Here is a 21,197-nt window from a genome sequence, read left to right on the forward strand (position 1 = left end):
TGAGAGGAGATGGACGAAACTCAAAATTACAAAAAGAGTACAAGTATTCCCATGGCAAGTTAACACTTGAGCGGGAGAAAGTATGCCCCTTCTCCACTGTAGTGTAATCCCAGAGTTGGTATATATAGTTAGTTGGGTGTGGGGAGCACAGCCACCCAACTAGGTCGGTTTTATCTGGTGCACTGTGCACATTGTGTGTGTGTGTGTATATATATATATATATATATATATATATATATATATATATATATATATATATACATACATACACACACACACACACACACACACACACACACACACACACACACACACACACACACACACACGTGTGTATATAGATGTTTTCAAGAGTAACTATGTTTTGTAGAGATATATGTATATAGTTCCCCTTGAAAACACCTAAAACCCCAAAACACCTAAAACCCCAAAACACCTAAAACCCCAAAACACCTAAAACCCCAAAACACCTAAAACCCCAAAACATCGAATTTCATAACATCTAAAATGTGCATCATAACATTAAACACTACAAATCAAATGGAAAAAAAAACATCCCCTACCCATATGACACCAAACTAAAACAATTTTTCCTATGTTTCTGCAGAGGGGGCCAAGCCCGCCTGCACACCCCCCATAAATTAAATATACCAATTCCAAGATCACACTACAATAGGAAAAAGCTAATTTCCTAACCCCACTGTATCACGATCACCATAAAGAATGCACATGTAATGTCTACATCACTTACCTGTATGGCTTAAATGACACATACAGAGTGGCAAAATAAACATTATATAAAAATAGTATAAATTCCTACACTATATAAATAACTAGAAACAAAAACTACATCTCATGGTGATACCACAAGACTGACTTGTAACATTTACAAGTTTGATATTACACATTTTAGATGTAAGCAACTGGAAGACGAGACAGTCACTGTCTTAAGTAAAGCTGACTGCTCCTCTACCGCACCAGCATAATTGCAGATGTACTTTACTGTGCACAGAGTGGAGGGAGATTGAGCTAGCATACAGACTAACCGTAAACTGACTTGCTACAGAAACAAAAGTTACAATTTTTGTCAGCAAAGACGCATGAAAAGTCTGGCAGAACTGCAGCATTTAATTAATTTAGCTCTGTAACATCCGTGTCAGAAACATTCACAAATCACATGTACAGAGGCGATTTCAATATCTGTCACTCAACTACTAATGCATGCATGATGTCACAAAAATCTGCATGTCAATTACACATCATTTGCATACATCATGGCCATTTGTCATGTCAATCACACAAACTCTCCACAACAAGCAGCAGCAAGCAGACCAGGAACATCCACCAAGGGGTACGGCAGCCAAACTCACAATGAGGTACAACAAAGCTCGGCTAGAGCTGAAAACACCGCCTTCAAGAAAAAAGGAACTTGCACAGGAAAAACCTTTCCAATCACACAAACCATGCACACTTCTGCACAGTCCGACCCCGGGGGAGTGGGGAGTTACTCTTTCATCACCTGAACCTGTTTTTCAAGGATGAGTACACTACCACTTTGGGTATAAGTGAGTAAATGGACTTAAGGCTGGTGCTGAAAATAATTTACTACCAGCATCCTGTTAGATACCTTCTTTAAGAATAACCATACCTACAAACAGCTGACCAACCCACCTTCTACCCTCACCTATGTTTTATGTTCTACATGACCCCTTCACATCTCACCATAATCAAGCATACCCAACAGCCTAACCCCTTCTAGTTTTGGAGATTGAGAAAAACATCTATTCCTCTCTCATCCCTGATCGTAACATTTCATATCAATCCCATATTACTTAAGTGGCTTTTTACCAAATGGCTTCCACAAATGTACTTCGGGCTTAATACAGTTTAGCCAGCTTCAAGTCTATCCTCCTCAAGTTGCACCCCAGAAAACAATGCCGCCACAACCCTCTCAATACTCTTGGAGGGCTAATCCACAGTCCACAAACATCACTACAGCACATTTCTGCCACCATTAACTCTTTTCCTCAGCTAACATTTCACATCATACATGGAGTTATTCTGGCCAAAGTGCCAACACATCCCACTTGTTTGGAATGATCCTCAACTCCTGACTTCCAACCCACTTGGACAGTCTTACCCACACCTTCCTTAAACTCCACCACCCCTCATCCCCAAATCATTCACTGGAACATCTATCCAACTTTGAATTGGTCTGAGGAGGGGCCAATCCTGCTCTGCACTCCCTCAGACACACCTATGTCTAAATTAACCCAAAAAATAGCCGCTACAGTTCTTCACTAAACGATTCCATTAACTCCAAATGCTGTCCTTCTCACTGCAGCCTTTGGTCACACCTTTCAGTGATGCAGTAATTCAAAAGCGCAGTTCTGCACGCTTTCCTAACAACCATCTGCGTAAGAAATGTATATAAATGACATTTATTCTGAACACTAAATTACTTATATACAGAACTGATAACTGACTACTCTCACTCACCACCGGCACAGAAGTCTGCCGATAAAGTACATAAATAAAATACAAATAACTAATCAGGGCTCATGAACAAGGTAAACATCTCGCATTATCAAATCCACCCCGGAAACTCTTGTGGTCCAGTGAAGGAAAGTCTCGATGACCAACTACACCAAAGTAAACACACTACCTGAACTACAGGAACTTCTTGCACGAATGTCAAACTATCTCCTATACAGTTACTGGGGGAAAAAAACAATAAAAAAGACTTCGCAATCCAATCACTCAGCCAAATCTTTGGGCATGGAAGGACGCTCCCCGTTGAATAGGGGGCAAAGCAAACACAATGTTAAAATGCATAATAACCGTAAAACAGAAAAAAACTACAAAGTCCTCTCAACCCCCTAAAAACCCTACATTAATCTTTCTAGCGCTAATAAAACAGCATTAGAAAAATAACCAAGCGGCATTACTAACCTGTGGTAAGTCTCGCAGTGACTTCGCCAAAAGGAGACGGCTCCAAGCGAAGATACTTCTGGGGAGAAGAAGTACTAGAGGATCCCGGGGTCAATAATGGCGCACAACGCCGTCTTTTGGGGGACACCGGGCTCAATAGTGGATCGAAATCCATAGTCCTTTTCAAAGTGGCACCACAAGCCATAATTATCAAGTCCACTAAACAACCCAGTTAACTGCCAAACAGGAAGGGGAAGGACGCTTAAAAGCAACAGTGGTTCAACTACCTTTTCCCAATTTCTGTATATTTTTTGCAAATGAATATCTCCAAATTCTTCGATTCACACATCAGCCATAAACTTTAATATAGGATGCACAGAACTTGGCATGAAACTGATGTCAGACCGCTACCATGGTACAGATGATGACAGATATTTTAACATAGTTAAAACCCTTTCACACAAAAACAGACCCCCACGTAACCTGCTTCAACATGGCGTTTAAAAAACGCTAGACATCATATTATGGATACGTTATCCACAGCCCCAAAATGCACAGTGCATGTTGGGATATGTAGTTTCAAAGTTAGCCTTTATGACTTCCGTTGATGCTTTTATCAAGTCAAGTGACCTACTGTAAGAACTATAACCCCCGGCAAACCACATAATGTACTTGTGGAGAATCAAAATTTAAATCCCCTTTGTCGCTTCATTTAATTCAAGATCAGTCGTAGAATTACAGTGAAGTATCATACTGCAATTCAGCAATAATGACTGTAGGATAAAACCCAAAAGAAATACCTCTCAACTGTAGGGTTGCTACCTTTTCAAATGCCCAAAGTGGGACATTTTTTGTAGAAACGTCAGATTTTGCAGGGCAAAGCATACCCACGGCCAGTACAAAGGACAGAACTTCATTTTTTGCCAGAATAAAAGCTTATTCTTGTAGCATTTGAGTTGTTTGTTCTGTTTCTTATAACATTTAGGTGTTTCAGATACAAAATAACTGTTTTATGCAACTGTTAAAGAAAATATAGGAAATATTTCTGTTCTAAAATCTCTGGACATTTGCCCTTTTTTCAATTTTTTTGCAGGACACAACTGCCCATTTGCCCTTGCAAAGTGGGACAGGTGGTAACCCTACAAAATTGTAGAGATTTTCGCAGAATGTCCAGATATTTCCCTCATTTTTGTCCATTTGCCATAAAACTGGGTATTTCTGGCAAATCATTGCAGGATGAAGTTAGAAAATAATGACAGGTGTTTAATTTTCAGACTTCATACTCATCAGAAAATTCATGCTAACATCCACCTGCTTTTTGACATATCTTTTATGTTGGAAGATTTGTTATTCTATCAACTTTCTAAGTTTATAAGATCAATGTTTTAAAAAAAGTGTCCCTGTTTTTGGGCCTTTGTCTCCCCATTATTTATGACTTTGTCCAGATTTCTTGCTTGAAGAAGTTGAGATGTATGAAACAAGGTGATTTTGTACTTCTTGAATGTATTTGTTTCATTAACCACTATTTGTCCAGCTCGGGCAGTGTATTTCTGTGGATTTGTCCATTTGAAGTAAAGATCCACCAAAGAAAGAGTGCACCCTGTGAATGATTAATGCAACACAATACAAAAAAGATAACAAAACTAGACATCACACATGATTAATACCATGCACAGCTGTACAAATACGGGTTATTCTATTGATTACTGCAAAACATATTTATGTTGCTACTTAGAAACCCACACTGTGTTAAATTGTGATGTGATATAACTGTATTACTGCAGCAGGCAGGCACATAAACATAATAACTTGGAAAAGTCATCCATTAAATGTATGCATACCACTCAAACAGCAGTCACTGGAAATAGGTGCAATGGTTCTTGAAAAGTGGGTACATCCAGCCAAAAATCAGAAACTCAAGCTTAAAAATCGACAGTGATAAATTATGTCAAAATATAAATATGCTATTAAAGACACTATGTTAAAATCTGTAAACTTTAATACATATTACCAAAATCTGCCTCACAAAGTAATTTATTTTTGCTTCTGAAAATGAAAGATGTAAGATGTGGGTCCTCTTTCCTTAAATTATTGGTGTCACTAGTTTGCTGGTCATGTAGTGTGATTTCTTGTCTGCTAGTCAGCTTCAAAAATCTTGTATGATGGGAGAATTCAGAAAAATGTGAAGGGATAAATCAAAACTGAAATTAGGAACATTCCTTCAAAAATTGGTAAATCATTCAGGGCTAAATCAGGCCTGAAAATAGAGAAGTATCTCCAAAATGGGTACATTTGAGAATTGTGAGGAAGAGTCTATTGGGAATTTGGGAAAGTGTGAATTTATCTGATAACCAGGTAAGTGAATTGCTACAAGGTCCTCCTTCAGTCATAATTTGATTTGATTTACAATTGATTACCGGGTAGTGTCCGACTTGGCCAGAGACCAGTTTTCAGCTGAGACCCTGGGAAAAAATCTTCAAAAGTTACAAGATACATAATTTGCAAAAATGACATACAGAGCAGGTACTAGTAACAGTAATATATCACGGAATCATAAACATGAGTAAAGATCAGCAATACAAATTCAATAACAATTTATATATATATATATATATATATATATATATATATATATATATATAATATATATATATATATGTTCATAGGTTCATAGGTAGGTACTAGGCTATTGGCCCTAGGGTCTGTATAAGCCTAGCCAAATGTACCCTGGCTTTCGCCACCCAAGAAAATTATTTTCCTGTGCCACTGTCGAGCAGAGCCACAGAAGTGATCCCCGGGGTGAATTTCCTATCTCCCATCCAATTATCAAGATTTTTCTTGAAGAGTGCTAATGAGGAGCTTTGATATAGATAGGTAGTTTGTTCCAGAGTATGGGAAGTCTCTGGGACAGGAATCTATCCCTCCAGCATGTTCTGTTTATTGTGGTGATGAGGTTTAGGTATATATATATATATATATATATATATATATATATATATATATATATATATATATATATAATGTTTTTATGTATATGTACTAACAGAAAAAATCAGTCAAAAGAATGTAGAAATCAGATTGCTAAGGCTATACGAGGCCAAGAGAGAGAAAGTGTAAAAGGACAGTGAAAGGCAGGTGTGTAAAACTTAGTCTGGAGATGTGCAGAAGCATAGCCAATGATTAAACAGATATTCTTTTAGAGACTGTTTGAAATTATCTGTATTAGGGGAGGATAGAATATGCTGGGGAAGAGAATTCCAGGATTTGGCTATTTTGTGGGAGTATAAGGAATCTCCATGATAGTTATAGGTTCATAGGTGTGTACTAGGCTAATGGCCCTGAGGCCTTTACAAGCCTAGCTCATAGGATTACCATGTCATAGTGCCACCCTACCTTAGTTCCCAGTGCCTCTGTCGAGTAAAGCCACTGGAGTGATCCCTGGGGTGAATTTTCTATTTCCTATCCACTCATCAAGATTTCTCTTGAAGAGGGCCAGTGAGGTGCTCTGCTTGACATGTATGGGAAGTCTATTCCATAGCATGGGCAGTCTCTGTGTTATGAACCTGTCCCTCCAGCATGTTCTGTTGATTGTGGTAATGAGGTTGAGGTCTCTGGAGCATGTGGTGCGGAGGGATTAGGATTTCTTTAGATGTAGCATTTCTAAAAGAGCTGGGTCAGACATGGCTTTGTAAGTCAAGCAAAGATCGCCTCTAAGTAGGCAATATGAGACAGAGAATAGTTGGAGTTTTTTTTAGTCTGTCCATATAGGACAAATATTTAAGGCCTAGAATCCTCTTTGTGAGGTATTTTTGCGGCCTCTCCAGTTGTTGCAGATGTTTAGTGAGGTACATGCCAAATGGGGTATTTTACTCAATGATTGGCCTAATGAGGGAAGAGTAGAGGCAGACAATGACCTCTTTCTTCCTGGATGCAAAACCCTTAGTAATGAGATGTGCCACATAAAAGGAATTTCTGACCACAGTGGCAATGTGGTAGTCAAAAGAGAGGTTGCTGTCAACCTATGTTTCCAGTTCTCTTATAATGCCTTCTTTGTTCAGTGGACTACCATCGATGTGGTAATTCATGGGAACTGGGATTTTCCCAAAGGGGATGACTACACATTTTTTGGCATTGAGCTTAGGGCCATGGTTTTGACACCAGTCGTTGGTCTCAGTGAGGCCTTTCTGTAGGATGTCAACATCACTCGGGGAGTTTATAATCGCTCCCAACTTGCAATTGTCTGCGAACTTTGTCAGTCAGAGTTGGCCTGGACTTCAGAGAAGTAGATACCAAACAGGAGAGGACCCATGACCTAACCCTGTGGGACTCCACTCGTGACTGGTCGGCAGTCTGACTTGGAGTCAGCTACTTTCACACTGTAGGTTCTACCTGTGAGCCAGTTATGGGCTTTAATTACTTTGAGCAATAATTTAACAACTTACCTGAGTGAACTAAGGTTAGAATAGGGTTGGATAATTCAGTTAGAGCAGGACAGTTATCTGGTTTGTGGATGACAGTGTGAGCAACTAATAGTTGATCTAGAGATAGTACATAAGGGAGCGCTCTAACCAGTTTAGATAGTGAAGAGCTGTGCAATGATGTGATCTATGGGTATGTTTGAGCCAGACCTAGCTATTTTATTATAGCAGGATTCAAGGATATTCAAATCTGATTTGCAGAGGTTGGTAAATATTTGAGAACAGTAGAGAAGGGTGGATAAGAGGTGGAATCTAGCTGTTGTTGGTCTGGTGTGTGGTTGGTAAGATAGTGTTTTGCCCTATAGAGAGCACCAAGTTTTATGTGGACTTTTTGATAGTTACTGCTAATAATAACACAGAGAAGTTTTGTTTCTTCTACAGGTTCTATTTTTGTGCCATTAGAGGAATAGATGGAGAGAGCTGGTGGTCTGTTTTTTACAGTGAAGTTACTAAAGACTATGAGCTTAGTTTTGTTTATGTTTAATATGAGTTGATGTGCAGACAGGTAGTTTTCAATGTTTTGAAAGGTAACTTAAGTTTTTTCTTGCGGTTCTTTAATACAGAGAGCAGAGAAAATGAGGGAGGCATCATCAGCATATTGGATGATTGAGGCGAGTTTGGTGGAGGAACTGAGATCATTAGTAAATGTGATAAAAAGGAGAGGGCCAAGGATGAAGCCTTGTGGGACTCCAACAGTGACTGGTAGTAGGAAGGAGAGTTTATTATCCCATAGGGAGGCTTGTTTTCAGTTAGAAAAATAGCTATGAAACCAGATTAGGGATTTGGAGATGAAATTGTATGAGGCAAGTTTACTGAGAAGAATTTGATGTGATACTATGTCAAACAAAGGCTTTTGACGTATCAAGAAAGGTAGCTGAGATGAGTTGACTATTATTTCTGAGCTGATTTATTGTATTAGTAAAGCTTATAAGAGCTGTGTTAGTGCTATATGTGAGTCAAAAGCTGTGTTGAATATTAGATAATAGGTTGTTCCTAAGGAAGAAGTCAAGGACTTGTTTGTGTATACACTTTTCTAAGATTTTGGCTAGGGGTGAGAGAATGGCGATAGGTCTATAGCTGGAAAACCTGGTAGAGGGGCCACTTTTATGAAGGGGTATGACATGAGATATTTTCCAGAGGAGAGGTACATACTGTTCAGAGATGGAGCAGTTTATAAGGATAGATATAGGATAGGAGATAGCTATAGCAGCCAGTTTTAGAAATTCACCAGGTAGACGATCTGGTGCAGGGTTTTAATTTACTTAGGAGATTTTTATATACCTAGTTTGAACTGGCTTAAGAGAGAAAATGGTGGAATTAAAGTTGGAGGGGCTGGGTGTGGAAAGAGGTGAATTTGCTATGTTGCTTAGTAATGAAGTTATTGAGGTGATGAAGTGGGTATTGAATTGTGTGACTGTGAAGACTGGTATTGATGGGTGAAGGCTGCCAGCCTAGCCAGATAGAATTTTATACATAATTCTATCATTTGTAAATATGAATGTGAATCACAAGCTTGTTGTCTTAAATGAAAAAGATGCTGTTACAAAAATGTGGCAACGGTGCTCTCTACTGACCCAGTAAAAGCATGTTGTGACCCTTTGATCTAAAGTTGGCTCCGGTCAGGCTAGATGAAGGCTTCCAAGCTATTGTTTTAAGGCTAAAGTTAATGACCAGAATTTACATATGGAATGTCCTTTATTGCTTTAAGTGTAAAATAATGTAAATGCAGTTACTGTCAGCCTGGGAACACCAGGAAAGTGTGAAATGATGTAATGTTTTATCAGAACTGCAGTTTCAATTTAAACAGAGAGAACCAGAAGGCATTAAGCATGTTTGTCTTGAAGATCCAACTCAGCACTGCCTTATGCTCTCTCTATGTAAGTAAGTTATTTTAGTAGTGTATATTCTTGTAGAAATAGCTAGAAATTAGAAAAAATAAACTAAGTGTTTTTCCTTAATGTCAGAACTGTACTACTGAATTATTTTAAGTATTTCTGTGTGATCTCTGAACTCTAGACTAGCACTGACTGTGTAGTAGAAAGTATTGTCTTGTGGTTTTAATTATTTATTATTAAATATTTAAAACCTTTTAACTATGGCTGGTTTGTGTAGAGATCATTTAAGCTCTTAAGAGTACTTGCATGCCTTTGGTAATATTGTACAAAGCCACTCTAATAGCTTTAGCCATGGGCTATACTACCAATTGCATAATAATATTTGCACAGTAATAATTGGACACCCTTTTAAGGGCCTTTGAGTAGCTGATAAATATTAGTGGGTGGTGGCAGCTGGTACTACCATATAGTCTGGAAGAAAGGGGCACAGCTGGAGAACCTGTGCCAGCCTTCCCCAGGAGTGTCTGTGTGGTTGTATAAACTCTTCTCAAAGTGCATATGTGTCAGCTACTTGGGCAGGGACATGAAGCACTGGTTGGACAGAGAGGTGCTAGAGGTTTTAGCTTGCCCACTAGCTGAGATCTGGCCCTATAGCTGTGCAAGTGGGGAGTCTTACTGGGGACCTGGGGAGCAAGGGAGCGACCAGCCCCTGACTGACTGTGATCTCTATGTGCTCTTAAGGGAAATTGCACTTTATTGTGTGTATTTGTTATCCTTTCTTCATATATGAGACGCCCTCTCTGGTGTTGGTGGTGAGGACTGAAGCTCCTTGATTGCTGGGCCAGGGCACGGGCATCACATATTAATTGATAGCAGTGGTTGGGATAAGATATCCTCACATATTAATTGGTGGCAGTGGTTGGGATATCCTCACATATTAATTGGTGGCAGTGGTTGGGATATCCTCACATTTGTGTTTGGCAGTGGTGGGATATCCACATCACATATTAATTAGTTGGCAAATACTAATTGGCTTGTAGTGGTGTGGGTAGAGTGAATTCTGTAGCTTGTGTACAGTGAACATTGAAGGTGTTTTTGTACTCTAAAACAACCATGCAGTGAATACTCAGAGTTCAGATCACAATTGTTTTATTTCTTTTGTTAGCTTAGTTAGTCAGGGTGAGCAGGCAGCATGTCAGCAGAGGAGTATGGAAAGCTGACAAGGAGCCAGCTGGCGGAGATGTGCCAGGCTAGGGGACAGGTGAATGGAAACCTGACTAAGGCAGACCTGATTGCAGCCTTGGTTAAAGCTGCATCAGAAAACAGCAACCAGGAGGACAATCAGACTGGCAGTGGACTTAAAAATCTAGCTGGAGCTAAAGAGACTTGAGTTGGAGGCCAGGCATGTGGAATTAGAAGCAAATGAGAGACTGCAACATTTGCAGATTGAGGAGAATGAGAAACTGTTACATCTACAAGCTGAGGAACAAGAGAGGCAGAGGCAGCATGAGAAGGAGATGCTGACTCTTCGCCAAAGTCATGGAGGTAATGAGGAAGGGAGTAACTGGACCCCAGAAGCACAAAAGGTCAGTACATTTCTTCTGCAGTTTAAAGAGGGGGATAATTTTGATAGTTTAATTCATATGTTTGAGAAGGTATGTAAACAGCATGAAGTTGACCAAGGGCTCTGGATACGGTTCCTGACCCCCTTATTCCATAGTAAAGCTGTAACTGTTGTATCAAAAATGTCTGACACTGACTGTTTTGACTATACTTCTGTAAAAAAATGTCTTTTCGAATGTTTTAAGCTAACACCTGAAACTTATAGGAAAAAGTTTTGTGAGCATAAACGCAAGGCAGATGAAAGTGTATGTGAATATGTTGCTGAATTGAGCACTTATTTCCATAGGTGGGTGAGTGGATGTCAGGTCACCACTTTTGAAGGGCTAGCAGACCTTTTGGTGAGGGAACAAGCCCTTAGCACTTTGCCTGAGGACATGAGGATCTGGTTAGCTGATAGACAATGTGCTACTTCAGATGAGTTGGGGAAGAAGGGAGACCTATACCAGGCAAGCAGGGCAGCCCTGCACAGGGAGGGATCCCCCAGTACTGCTCATGGGTCTAAAGGAACTCATGGTGGGCAGCACAGACTGCCACAACAGAATCTGCCAGTAGCAGGAGAAGCCACTAGTCCAGGTACACATCCAGGAGGTAGGGTTAAATGTTTTGAATGCAACCAGTGGGGCCATGTGGCATACAGGTGTCCACAGATGCAAGGTGGGGAACCAAAGGTGAGGGAGCCAGTAAGTGGGAAAGACAAAATGCCAATAATAGGTTGTCTTGAGACAACAGGGGTACTAAACTACAATCCTGCAGATGTCCTGAGAGGAAAAGATTTGGATGAGGCAGTACCATGTACTTATGCAGTTACACATGGTCAGGATAGAAGACAAGCATGTGGGTCTGGTAGCCAGGGGAAGACCCAGACAGACTGCATACTTGCAGCCAGGACTGGTAAGGTGGTTACTTCAGGGATGGAGCTACTCTGTAGCAGTGAAACTGAATGTGAGCCACAGCTGTTTGTCGGTACTGATGGTCCCTTGGACAGAGTGACTGCAAAGGTAGAGATGAGTAGTAGTACCCAGGCTGATAGTGAGGCACCACTGTCAGAGGATGCCAGACTTCCTGTGGAAGGGGAGCTGGGAAGGGTTAGAAGGAGAGAGTTGAGACAGGCTCAGCTCTCAGAACCTACATTGCAAGGCCTGAGGCAGGTAGCTAGGGAGGCAGCTGATTCTCAAGGAAAGGGGGAATCTGTATACTGGGAAAAAGGGTTACTATACAGGAGTGGACCTCTGAGGGAAGGCTAGAAGGTGAGAGAGTACAGAAGTTGGTAGTGCCTAGAGCCTACCATCTGGTGATTCTAGCCATAGCCCATGATATTCCCTTTGCAGGTCATATGGGCATAAAACATACAAAGAGGCATATTATGCAGAACTTCTATTGGCCTGGAATTTCCAGAGATGTAACAGGGTACTGCAGGACCTGTGAGCAGTGCCAAAAGGTAGGCAAGGCGGGAAACAAGGTGAGAGCTCCTCTGAGGCCTTTGCCTGTGATTGAGGAGCCATTTCAGAGGGTAGCTATGGATATTGTGGGTCCTCTGAGTACCCCAAGTTCCACAGCGACAAAGTATATTCTAGTGGTAGTAGATTATGCTACACAATACCCTGAGGTGGTGGCTTTGTCCTCCATTGAGGCAGAGAAGGTGGCAAATGCTTTGTTAGAGCTTTTCAGCAGGGCAGTTTTCCCAAAAGAAATACTGACTGACAGAGGTGCCAATTACATGTCAGACCTGCTGGCTTGACCGTGGAAGTCCTGTGGGTTGAAGCACATGAAGACCACCCCTACCATCCCCAGACTAATGGTCCTGTTGAGAGGTTAAACTCTACAATCAAGTCCATGCTATGGGCATTTGCAGATCAGTTTAAGAGGGAGTAGGACAAATATTTGCCCCATCTGTTGTTTGCTTACAGATAGGTTCCCCAGGAACCCACAGGTTTTTCACCCTTTGAGTTGCTGTATGTGCATAGGGTGAGGGGACCTCTAGATTTAATTCGAGATGAGTGGGAAGGTGAGTGCAAGTCTCACAAGAAGTCTGTTGTGGCATACATCCTAAACCTCAGGATAAGGCTCAAGGAACTCATGGGCTTGGCCCAGGAAAACCTGGCAGAAGCCCAACAACAGAAAAAGGTGTGGTATGACAGGAATGCTCAAGCTAGAGAGTATGCTGTGGGATAGCAGATAATGGTTCTCATTCCTGTCAGACACAACAAACTGCAATCACCTTGTGAGGGACCCAACAAGGTGATAAGAAAGGTAAGTGATGTTAACTACATGGTGGAACTGCTAGGCAGAAAGCAGGGGCACAAATTGTACCATGTTAACATGATGAAACCTTACTGTGATAGGGAGGTCCTTGTGCTGAGCATTTGCAGTGGATTGCAGGAGGAGTCTGAGGGAGATCTGGGGACTAATCTCCTCAGTGAGGCTCAGGCTGACACCTCAGTGGAAGGGGTAGCATTGTCCCAGCAACTATCTCCTACCCAGGTTCGAGAAATCCATGCAGTGTGTTGCAGGAATTTGTGGACATGTTCACTGGGAAACCAGGGTGCACCCACCTGGTGCAACACCAGGTGGATACAGGACCACAAAGGCCTATTAGACAGGCCACTTATAGAGTGCCTGAGAGAGTCAGACAGACTCTGAGGGAGGAGGTACAGGAGATGTTGGAACTAGGGTTAATTCAAGAGTCCAACAGTCCCTGGGCCTCTCCAGTAGTGCTGGTGCCAAAGAAGGATGGCAGCACCAGGTTCTGTGTGGACTACAGGAAATTAAATAGTCACACAGAGTCAGATGCTTACCCCATGTCTAGGACAGATGAGGCCCTAGAGCAGCTGGGTAGGCCTAAGTATCTTACAACTATTGATCTTACCAAGGGTTACTGGCAGGTGCCCTTGACTCCTGGTGCTAGAGAGAAGTCAGCCTGTGTGACTCCTTTTGGTTTGTATGAGTTCACAAAGATGCCCTTTGGAATGAAGAATGCCCCAGTGACTTTCCAGAGGCTGGTAGAGTGTATCCTAGCAGGAGCAGGAGGGTTTTCCCTTGCTTACATAGATGATATTGCCATCTACAGCCATTCCTGGCCAGAGCATCTTCAGCATGTCAGGGAGGTGCTGGGCAGACTACAGAGGGCAGGGTTGACCATTAAGCTGAGCATATGTCAGGTGGGTATGGGAGAGGTCTCCTACCTAGGACATAGAGTGGGGAGTGGTAAGATCAGGCCAGAACCTGCCAAATTGGAAGCCATTCAGGCATGGCCTGCACCTGTTACTAAAAACCAGGTGAGGGCATTTTTAGAGACAGCAGGGTACTACAGAAAGTCCGTCCCCAGTTATAGCACCATAGCTGCTCCCCTCACAGACCTGACAAGGAAGGGCAGGCCAGATAAGATAGTGTGGACCCCAACATGTGAGCAGGCATTCCAGAAGCTTAAAGAAGGGTTGGGAGGACCCCCTGTGTTAGCCAGTCCAGATTACAGCAAATAATTTGTTAAGCAGGTGGAGGCTTCAAACCATGGGGTGGGGGCTGTACTTAGCCAGATTTCTTCAGAGGGCGAAAAGCACCCAGTGGTTTATTTCAGTCATAGGCTCCAACCCAGGGAGGAATGCTACGCAGCTGTAGAAAAGGAATGTCTAGCCATAGTGTGGGCACTGCAGAAACTTCAGCCTTATCTGTATGGAAGAAAATTCACTGTTATGACAGATCACAACCCTCTAACATGGTTAAACAGAGCCAGTCAGCAAAATGCCAAGTTGCTAAGATGGAGCCTGGGGTTGCAAGCATATGATATGTCAGTGCAGCACCGCAGTGGTAATAGCAATGCCAATGCAGATGGGCTCTCAAGACAGGGAATGGAGTAGGTATATTCAGATAGACCTAACCCTCTCAAGTGGCGTTTCTCAAGAGTCACTTGAAAAACTAGCTTGAGTTCTCCAGGGGGGAGAAATGTGAAGACTGGTAGAGATGGGTGAAGGCTGCCAGCCTAGTCAGATATAATTTTATACATAATTCTATCATTTGTAAATATGAATGTAAATCACAGGCTTGTTGTCTTAAATGAAAAAATGCTGTTACAAACATGTGGCAACGGTGCTCTCTACTGACCCAGTAAAAGCATGTTGTGACCCTTTGATCTAAAGCTGGCTCCAGTCTGGCTAGATGAAGGCTTCCTGCCTATTGTTTTAAGGCTAAAGTTAATGACCAGAATTTACATGTGGAATGTCCTTTATTGCTCTAAGTGTAAAAGAATGTAAATGCAGTTTCTGTCAGCCTGGGAACACCAGGAAAGTGTGAAATGATGTAATGTTTTATCAGAACTGCAGTTTCAATTTAAACAGAGAGAACCAAAGGGAATTAAGCATTTTTGTCTTGAACATCCAACTCAGCACTGCCTTATGTTCTCTCTATGTAAGTAAGTTATTTTAATAGTGTATATTCTTGTAGAAATAGCTAGAAATTAGAAAAAATAGACTAAAAGTGTTTTGATGTCAGAACTGTACTACTGAATTATTTTAAGTATTTATGTGTGATCTCTGAACTCTTGACTAGCACTGACTGTGTAGTAGAAAGTATTGTCTTGTGGTTTTAATTATTTATTATTAAATATTTTAAAACCTTTTAACTGTGGCTGGTTTGTGTAGAGATAATTTAAGCTCTTAAGAGTACTTGCATGCCTTTGGGCTATACTACCAATTGGATAATAATATTGTAGAGTAATAATTGGACACCCTTTTAAGGGCCTTTGAGTAGCTGATAAATATTAGTGGGTTGCAGCAGCTGGTATTACCGTTTAGTCTGGGAGAAAGGGGCACAGCTGGAGAACCTGTGCCAGCCTTACCCAGGAGTGTCTGTGTGGTTGTATAAACTCTTCTCAAAGTGTGTGTGTGTCAGCTACTTGGGCAGGGATGTGAAGCACTAGTTGGACAGAGAGGGTGCTAGAAGTTTTAGCTTGCCCACTAGGCTGAGATCTGGACCCTTTAGCTGTGCCAGTCGGGAGTCTTATTGGGAACCTGGGGAGCAAGGGAGCGACCAGCCCTGGACTGACTGTGATCTCTGTGTGCTCTTAAGGGAAATTGCACTTTACTGTGTATATTTGTTATCCTTTCCTCTCATATGAGACGCCCTCTCTGGTGTTAGTGGTGAGGATTGAGGCTTCTTGATAGCTAGGCCAGGGCACGGGTGTTACAGTGACTATACACCCTGTAGAACTGTTAGTTGTTGGTACTGGGGTAGTGGGTTTTCCTGGGTTAAGCAGGAGGTTTATAGTTTGCCAGAAGTTTTGAGAGTTATTTGGGTATTTCAGTTGACATGATTGAAAGTATGTTTTTTATCTTTTTTGATTTGTTTTTTGGGTTGATTATGCAGTTGTTGATAGGAGGTAAGAATGTCTTTATTTTTGTTTTTGTGGTAAAGAGTCCAGGCTTTGTCCCTTTGTTTGAGTAGAAGTTTTTTTTCTGATGATAACCAAGGTAGCTGTTAAGTTTTAGTGCGCATTTTCCTAACTGGGGCTAGGTTACTGAATATTTGCAGGAAAGCATTATTAAAGTACTGTATGGCAACATCTAACTGTAAGTTTTTAGAGGTGACCAGTCATATTGTTGTAGAAGTGTATTAAATATAGTGGGGGAGAAGTGTTTTTTATTGCGAATATAGTCAAAGGTAATGTTACTAGTAATGTGCGTATGTTTTCTGATGAGATAGGTTGGAGAATGATCACTGAGAGGATCAGAAAGACAGTAAATATTAGTATGCTTATCAGTCCCTGTGGGATGGTTACGGTTTTGACAGAAGTTGTATACGTTTATGAAGTTAGTGGGAGTTTTGGAGGTACATGTAAGCCAATCAAGGTTAAAGTCCCCAAGTATTATGGTTTCATGGGTAAAGTTGGAGGATGCCCATCCTAGAATATTTTCAGTGTCAGAGAGGTTATTGGCAGAAGAGAGGTAGACTGCTAAAATAATAATGAACTTATAGGCATTAATATCGAGATGTGTAGTTAATATTTCAGAGTTGGGGAGATCTGGTGGAAAAGAGTTAGTTATACTAGACTGAGAGTGTCTTTAAACATTATGGCAATACCACCGCAGTGTTTGGTTAACCTATCCAGTCTGAATATGCTATACCCAGAAGGTAGTATTTCCTCATTTTTATATGCGGCTTTAGCCAGCTTTCAGTAGTCACGGCTGTATCTGTGGAGGGCAGGGTAATGGCATAATGAAATTCATGCACTTTGTTAGTAAGGCTCTTGAGGTTGAAATTTATTAGTAGATGTGAGTTACTTCTGTTTCGAACTGGATGGTGGGGAGAGGAGATAGTGGTGATTGGATTTACAGGGTAAAGTGTATGAGATGGTGAGAGGAGTATAGGGCCTGGGTTAGGGTGAATGTCAGATTGTAGTTTAATTTGGGTAAGGGAGTGAAGGGCAAGAAACTTTAGTCTGGAAAAACGTTTATAATGTTCGTATAGATTATGGATAGAGCTATGGGTGCGAAAATATCTAAAACAGAAAAGAAGTGTTGTGGAGGTACTAAAAAGCTGTGATGAGATGTGAATAAGGGTTTTATGGTGATAAAGGTTCTGCATAAGAGGCAGCATTGGAGAGGAGTAGTTTGTGATGTTGTGGGAATAGTATGTGGTGGTAATGTGGGCTAGAGAAAGCCGACATAGCAGGAGAGTGAGTGATATGATGGGTTTTATCAGAGTCATGATGAAGTTTGAAATACTGGAAAGTATGAAAGTTTATATGGCGTAAGAGTAGGGTGGGTGGATAGTGTATTGTAGTTGAGTAATTAGAAACACTGTAAGCAGCTGAGTAAGATAGAGGAAGGTGGTTTAAAGTGGCTGGAGAGGAAAGGTGCTTAGGATAGGAGAGTATGTAGTAAATGAGTAGTAGATGGTAAAAGGAGGCAGTGCAATCCAAGCCAAAAGTAGATAAAATGTATAGTATACAAATCAAAGTCATACATACAACAAAAATACTGACAGATCAGTTTTGTATTCTGGTGGAAAACACCTGTGTAACAGAATTACTTTAAAAAGACCGTACATGATTGCTGACAAAGATCATATATGATGAGTGTCAATAAAGAAGAAAAGCGGCAGAGGGAGTAAATGGGCATTGCAAAAAGATAAGACTTTTTTATATAAAAAGGAAGTAGTGTAGCAGTAATAAAATCTATGAGTCTTTTTTATAAAAATGGGAGTCGGGGAGTAGCAAGGATAGTTTAGTAGTACTAGCAGTCAAGCATATGCAGGAAAAATGAGTCAGCAAACAGAAAAAAAATAGTATTTTATTTATGTGTTTGATTTGTTTATCAGAAAGTTTCTTCTGGACAGACTCTATTTAAGAGTGGAAGCCCAGGAAGAAAAGATACAAGAACAAATACAAAATCAGAGTTGTGTACATCAAGTGAGTAACTTAGGATCATAGGATCATAGGCGATTACTAGGCTAATGGTTCTGGGGCCCTTACAAGCCTAGCCAAGAGTTTATCTCCAAAAAGAAACCTCAGTCAACACCTGTCACCCCTGTCAATGAGGGACACAGGTGGAACCCCTGGGACAAATTTGTGGTTTCCCATCCACTCATCAATGTTGCGCTTGAAGAGGGTCAGCGAGGTACTCTGTTTGACATATATGGGAAGTCTGTTCCAGAGATGGGGCAGCCTCTGGGAGACAAACCTGTCTCTCCAGCAGGTTTTGTTGATGTCGCATATTAAATTCAGGCCTTTCAAGTGGTGGGGAGTTAGACTTATGGGTATAGAGCATCTCTAGTAGGGCAGGGTCCGAGACTGCCTTGTAGGCGAGACACAGATCACCTCTGAGCAATCTGTACGATACCAAGTAGCGTGATAGTTGCAAGAACATATTAGAGACATAAAAAACAATAATGCTATGAGCCCTATAGCTTTACATTTTTTTACTTGTCATAGCAGTGACTTTTCACTGTTAAACGCTTGTATTTTTTTGAAACATATATCAGAAATAGATGAAGTGTTAATGAAAAAGAAATTATTGTATAAAGAGACTTTATATATTTTAAAATTTAATATGTTATCTCCAGCAGGTTTAAATAGTGAATTTAACTGGAGAGTGTTTCTTTAAAATGTATATATGATTATTTTAATTGATGGCTGATTGATTAGGTGATTGTTTGATTAATTGTATTTAAGTGAATATATATGTGTGTGTGTGTGTGTGTGTGTGTGTGTGTGTGTGTGTGTGTGTGTGTGTGTGTGTGTGTGTGTGTGCGTGTGTGTGTGTGTGTGTGCGCGCGTGCATGTATATGCATGCATGCATGCATGGTGTGGCATATTTTGTAACTCCAGGAAGGATGTGCTGAGGTGCCAGAGTGTATTCAGTGTGAATAAATTATTTAATACAAGATTGGTGGCATCTTTTTCGCTGGATTTGTAGTCTGGTGTGTTTTAACACTTGTTTGGTGTTTTTTTATATGGTGAGAGATGGCCAGTGGATCACTGCAACAATTGCCATGTATTTTTCGATGTGATGCATCTGTTTCTGCTACATTTTGTCCAATTGATGAAACCCAGATGGAGCCAAATACTACTATATCCAATGCTGCCCCTGTTAAAACTTGGGAGCGTCTGTTAGAAGAAGGAAGAGGGAAAAGATCTACAAACCCTTTTAATGAAGTAGATACTGCTAATACAGTACATTTGTCAACAGCTGACCATACTAACTTAGAGTCACTAGAATGGCTGGTGTTTAGAGAAAATGCCTTACATTATAATATTCTAGGCTTGCAGAGATGTGTGGATATAAACATTACCTCTAGGGGGTTACGTTTTGTAAAGAATCCTTCTGCTGCCTTTGATACCTCTGATGTAACTGAACTTGAGTTTGAGAAGAGATGGATTGCTGCCTCCCAAAGGTGTTTAAGGGAATGGCTGCTTATACAGAGAACAAGACACCCTAATTAAAGTGAAGGCTGAAATTGCATCTGCTTGTGATGAATTATCTGGGCAGCTGGGTGGTTCTAAGTTTGAACAATTGTTATGTTCTTTAAATATCAACTTAGAGGAAAGGTCTAGTGAAATTATATGATGCAAAATCAATAAGTTACAAAGAGACATTAGAGACTATGACTCTGGTTTGACTTTTAAGAAGGTAACCAATCAGAGAGGTACCAGAGGCTTTAAAAATGCTTCTGGGTGATCTCAGAAATACCAAAATGTCTCCTTTGCCTCTACAGATGGAACTAATACTTCTGCAGGCTCTGATAATGAAAATACAGACTATCCACCTTTGCCTGCTTGGCTGCTCCACAACAACCTAATTACATAAATAATAGGTTTCGGGGCCAAGGGAAACAACAGGGAAGACAGCAGAATGGCCACAATCAACAAAACAGTTTTAAACGATGGTATGAAGGTAACAGACTTTCAACAGTTCAAACAACAAAATAAAAGGCCTAAATAGTGATTTTAAACATGTTTGCACAGTAGTTAGTATAACAAGATGTGATTTGAATAATTGTATTGTGAATTTATCTGGGGTTGATTTAAGTGAAACTGAAATATCTGTTTTGAAGTATGGTTTAAAGTTTATACCAACAGCTCTACCCAGAACACATTTTATTAAAGCAGAAGTGTTTAAGTTAATAATCAAACTGCATTTGGTTAATTATTTTGAGTGTAATGGTGAAAGTAGTATGTCAGTTAATGAAGAAAGTGTATCTGCAAGTAAAGATGAGTTGCTGGATTTCTTCTCTTGTGATTCTTCATTTGAAACGGCAGGACATGTTAATGCATATTGCACTTTAAATGCTGAAATGGTACTTATACTAGCACTTTTATACCTGCATTTAATAATCAGATGATTTTTGCAATTTTCTAAGATGCTTAATTTTGCATTAGAGAAAGTTTTCAAAGATTTTTCTTCTGAGAAGAAAGGCATTTTGTATAACATGAATAAGAATGAATGGATGTCTTTATTATCTTTATGTAAAAGATCAGACATAATGATAAAACCCTCAGATAAAGATATAAAAATTGTCGTTATGCACTGGAAACAATACCTGAAAATGTGTGGACCATTTATCTGATGGCCAAGTATATAGGGCAGTAAATATTGATGTTTTTTTATCAAGCTATAATGAAGTTTAAAAAACTAGTAGCTAAAGGCCTAAGACTGGGCTATTTTACAAAAAAAGATGCCCTAAATAAATTTAATGTAGAAGGAAGCTCAATGGCTAAGTTTTATTGTCTGCCAAAGACCTATAGTAGCAGCACAGAATTATTTTCTCCATAATATGGGATTTTTTTACATTCCTATCTTTTGAACTATGTAGTTAAGTTAAATTCTTATATCAAAAA

General features: G+C 40.4%; 1 protein-coding gene across 1 annotated transcript in view; it reads right to left on the reverse strand.

Moving 5' to 3' along the window:
- The window catches only part of AKIRIN2 (akirin 2), a 473,016-nt gene extending 469,545 nt beyond the window's left edge, over nt 1-3,471 (reverse strand). The window contains exon 1 of the mRNA XM_044073113.1: nt 2,953-3,471. Coding sequence (XP_043929048.1) covers nt 2,953-3,136 — 184 coding nt within the window. The 5' untranslated portion in view covers nt 3,137-3,471. The remainder of the gene's footprint in view (nt 1-2,952) is intronic.
- Nucleotides 3,472-21,197: the final 17,726 nt, after the last annotated feature.

This window comes from Protopterus annectens, chromosome 1.part0, assembly GCF_019279795.1.
Source record: "Protopterus annectens isolate FY-2018-M chromosome 1.part0, PAN1.0, whole genome shotgun sequence".
Taxonomy (NCBI): domain Eukaryota; kingdom Metazoa; phylum Chordata; order Ceratodontiformes; family Protopteridae; genus Protopterus; species Protopterus annectens.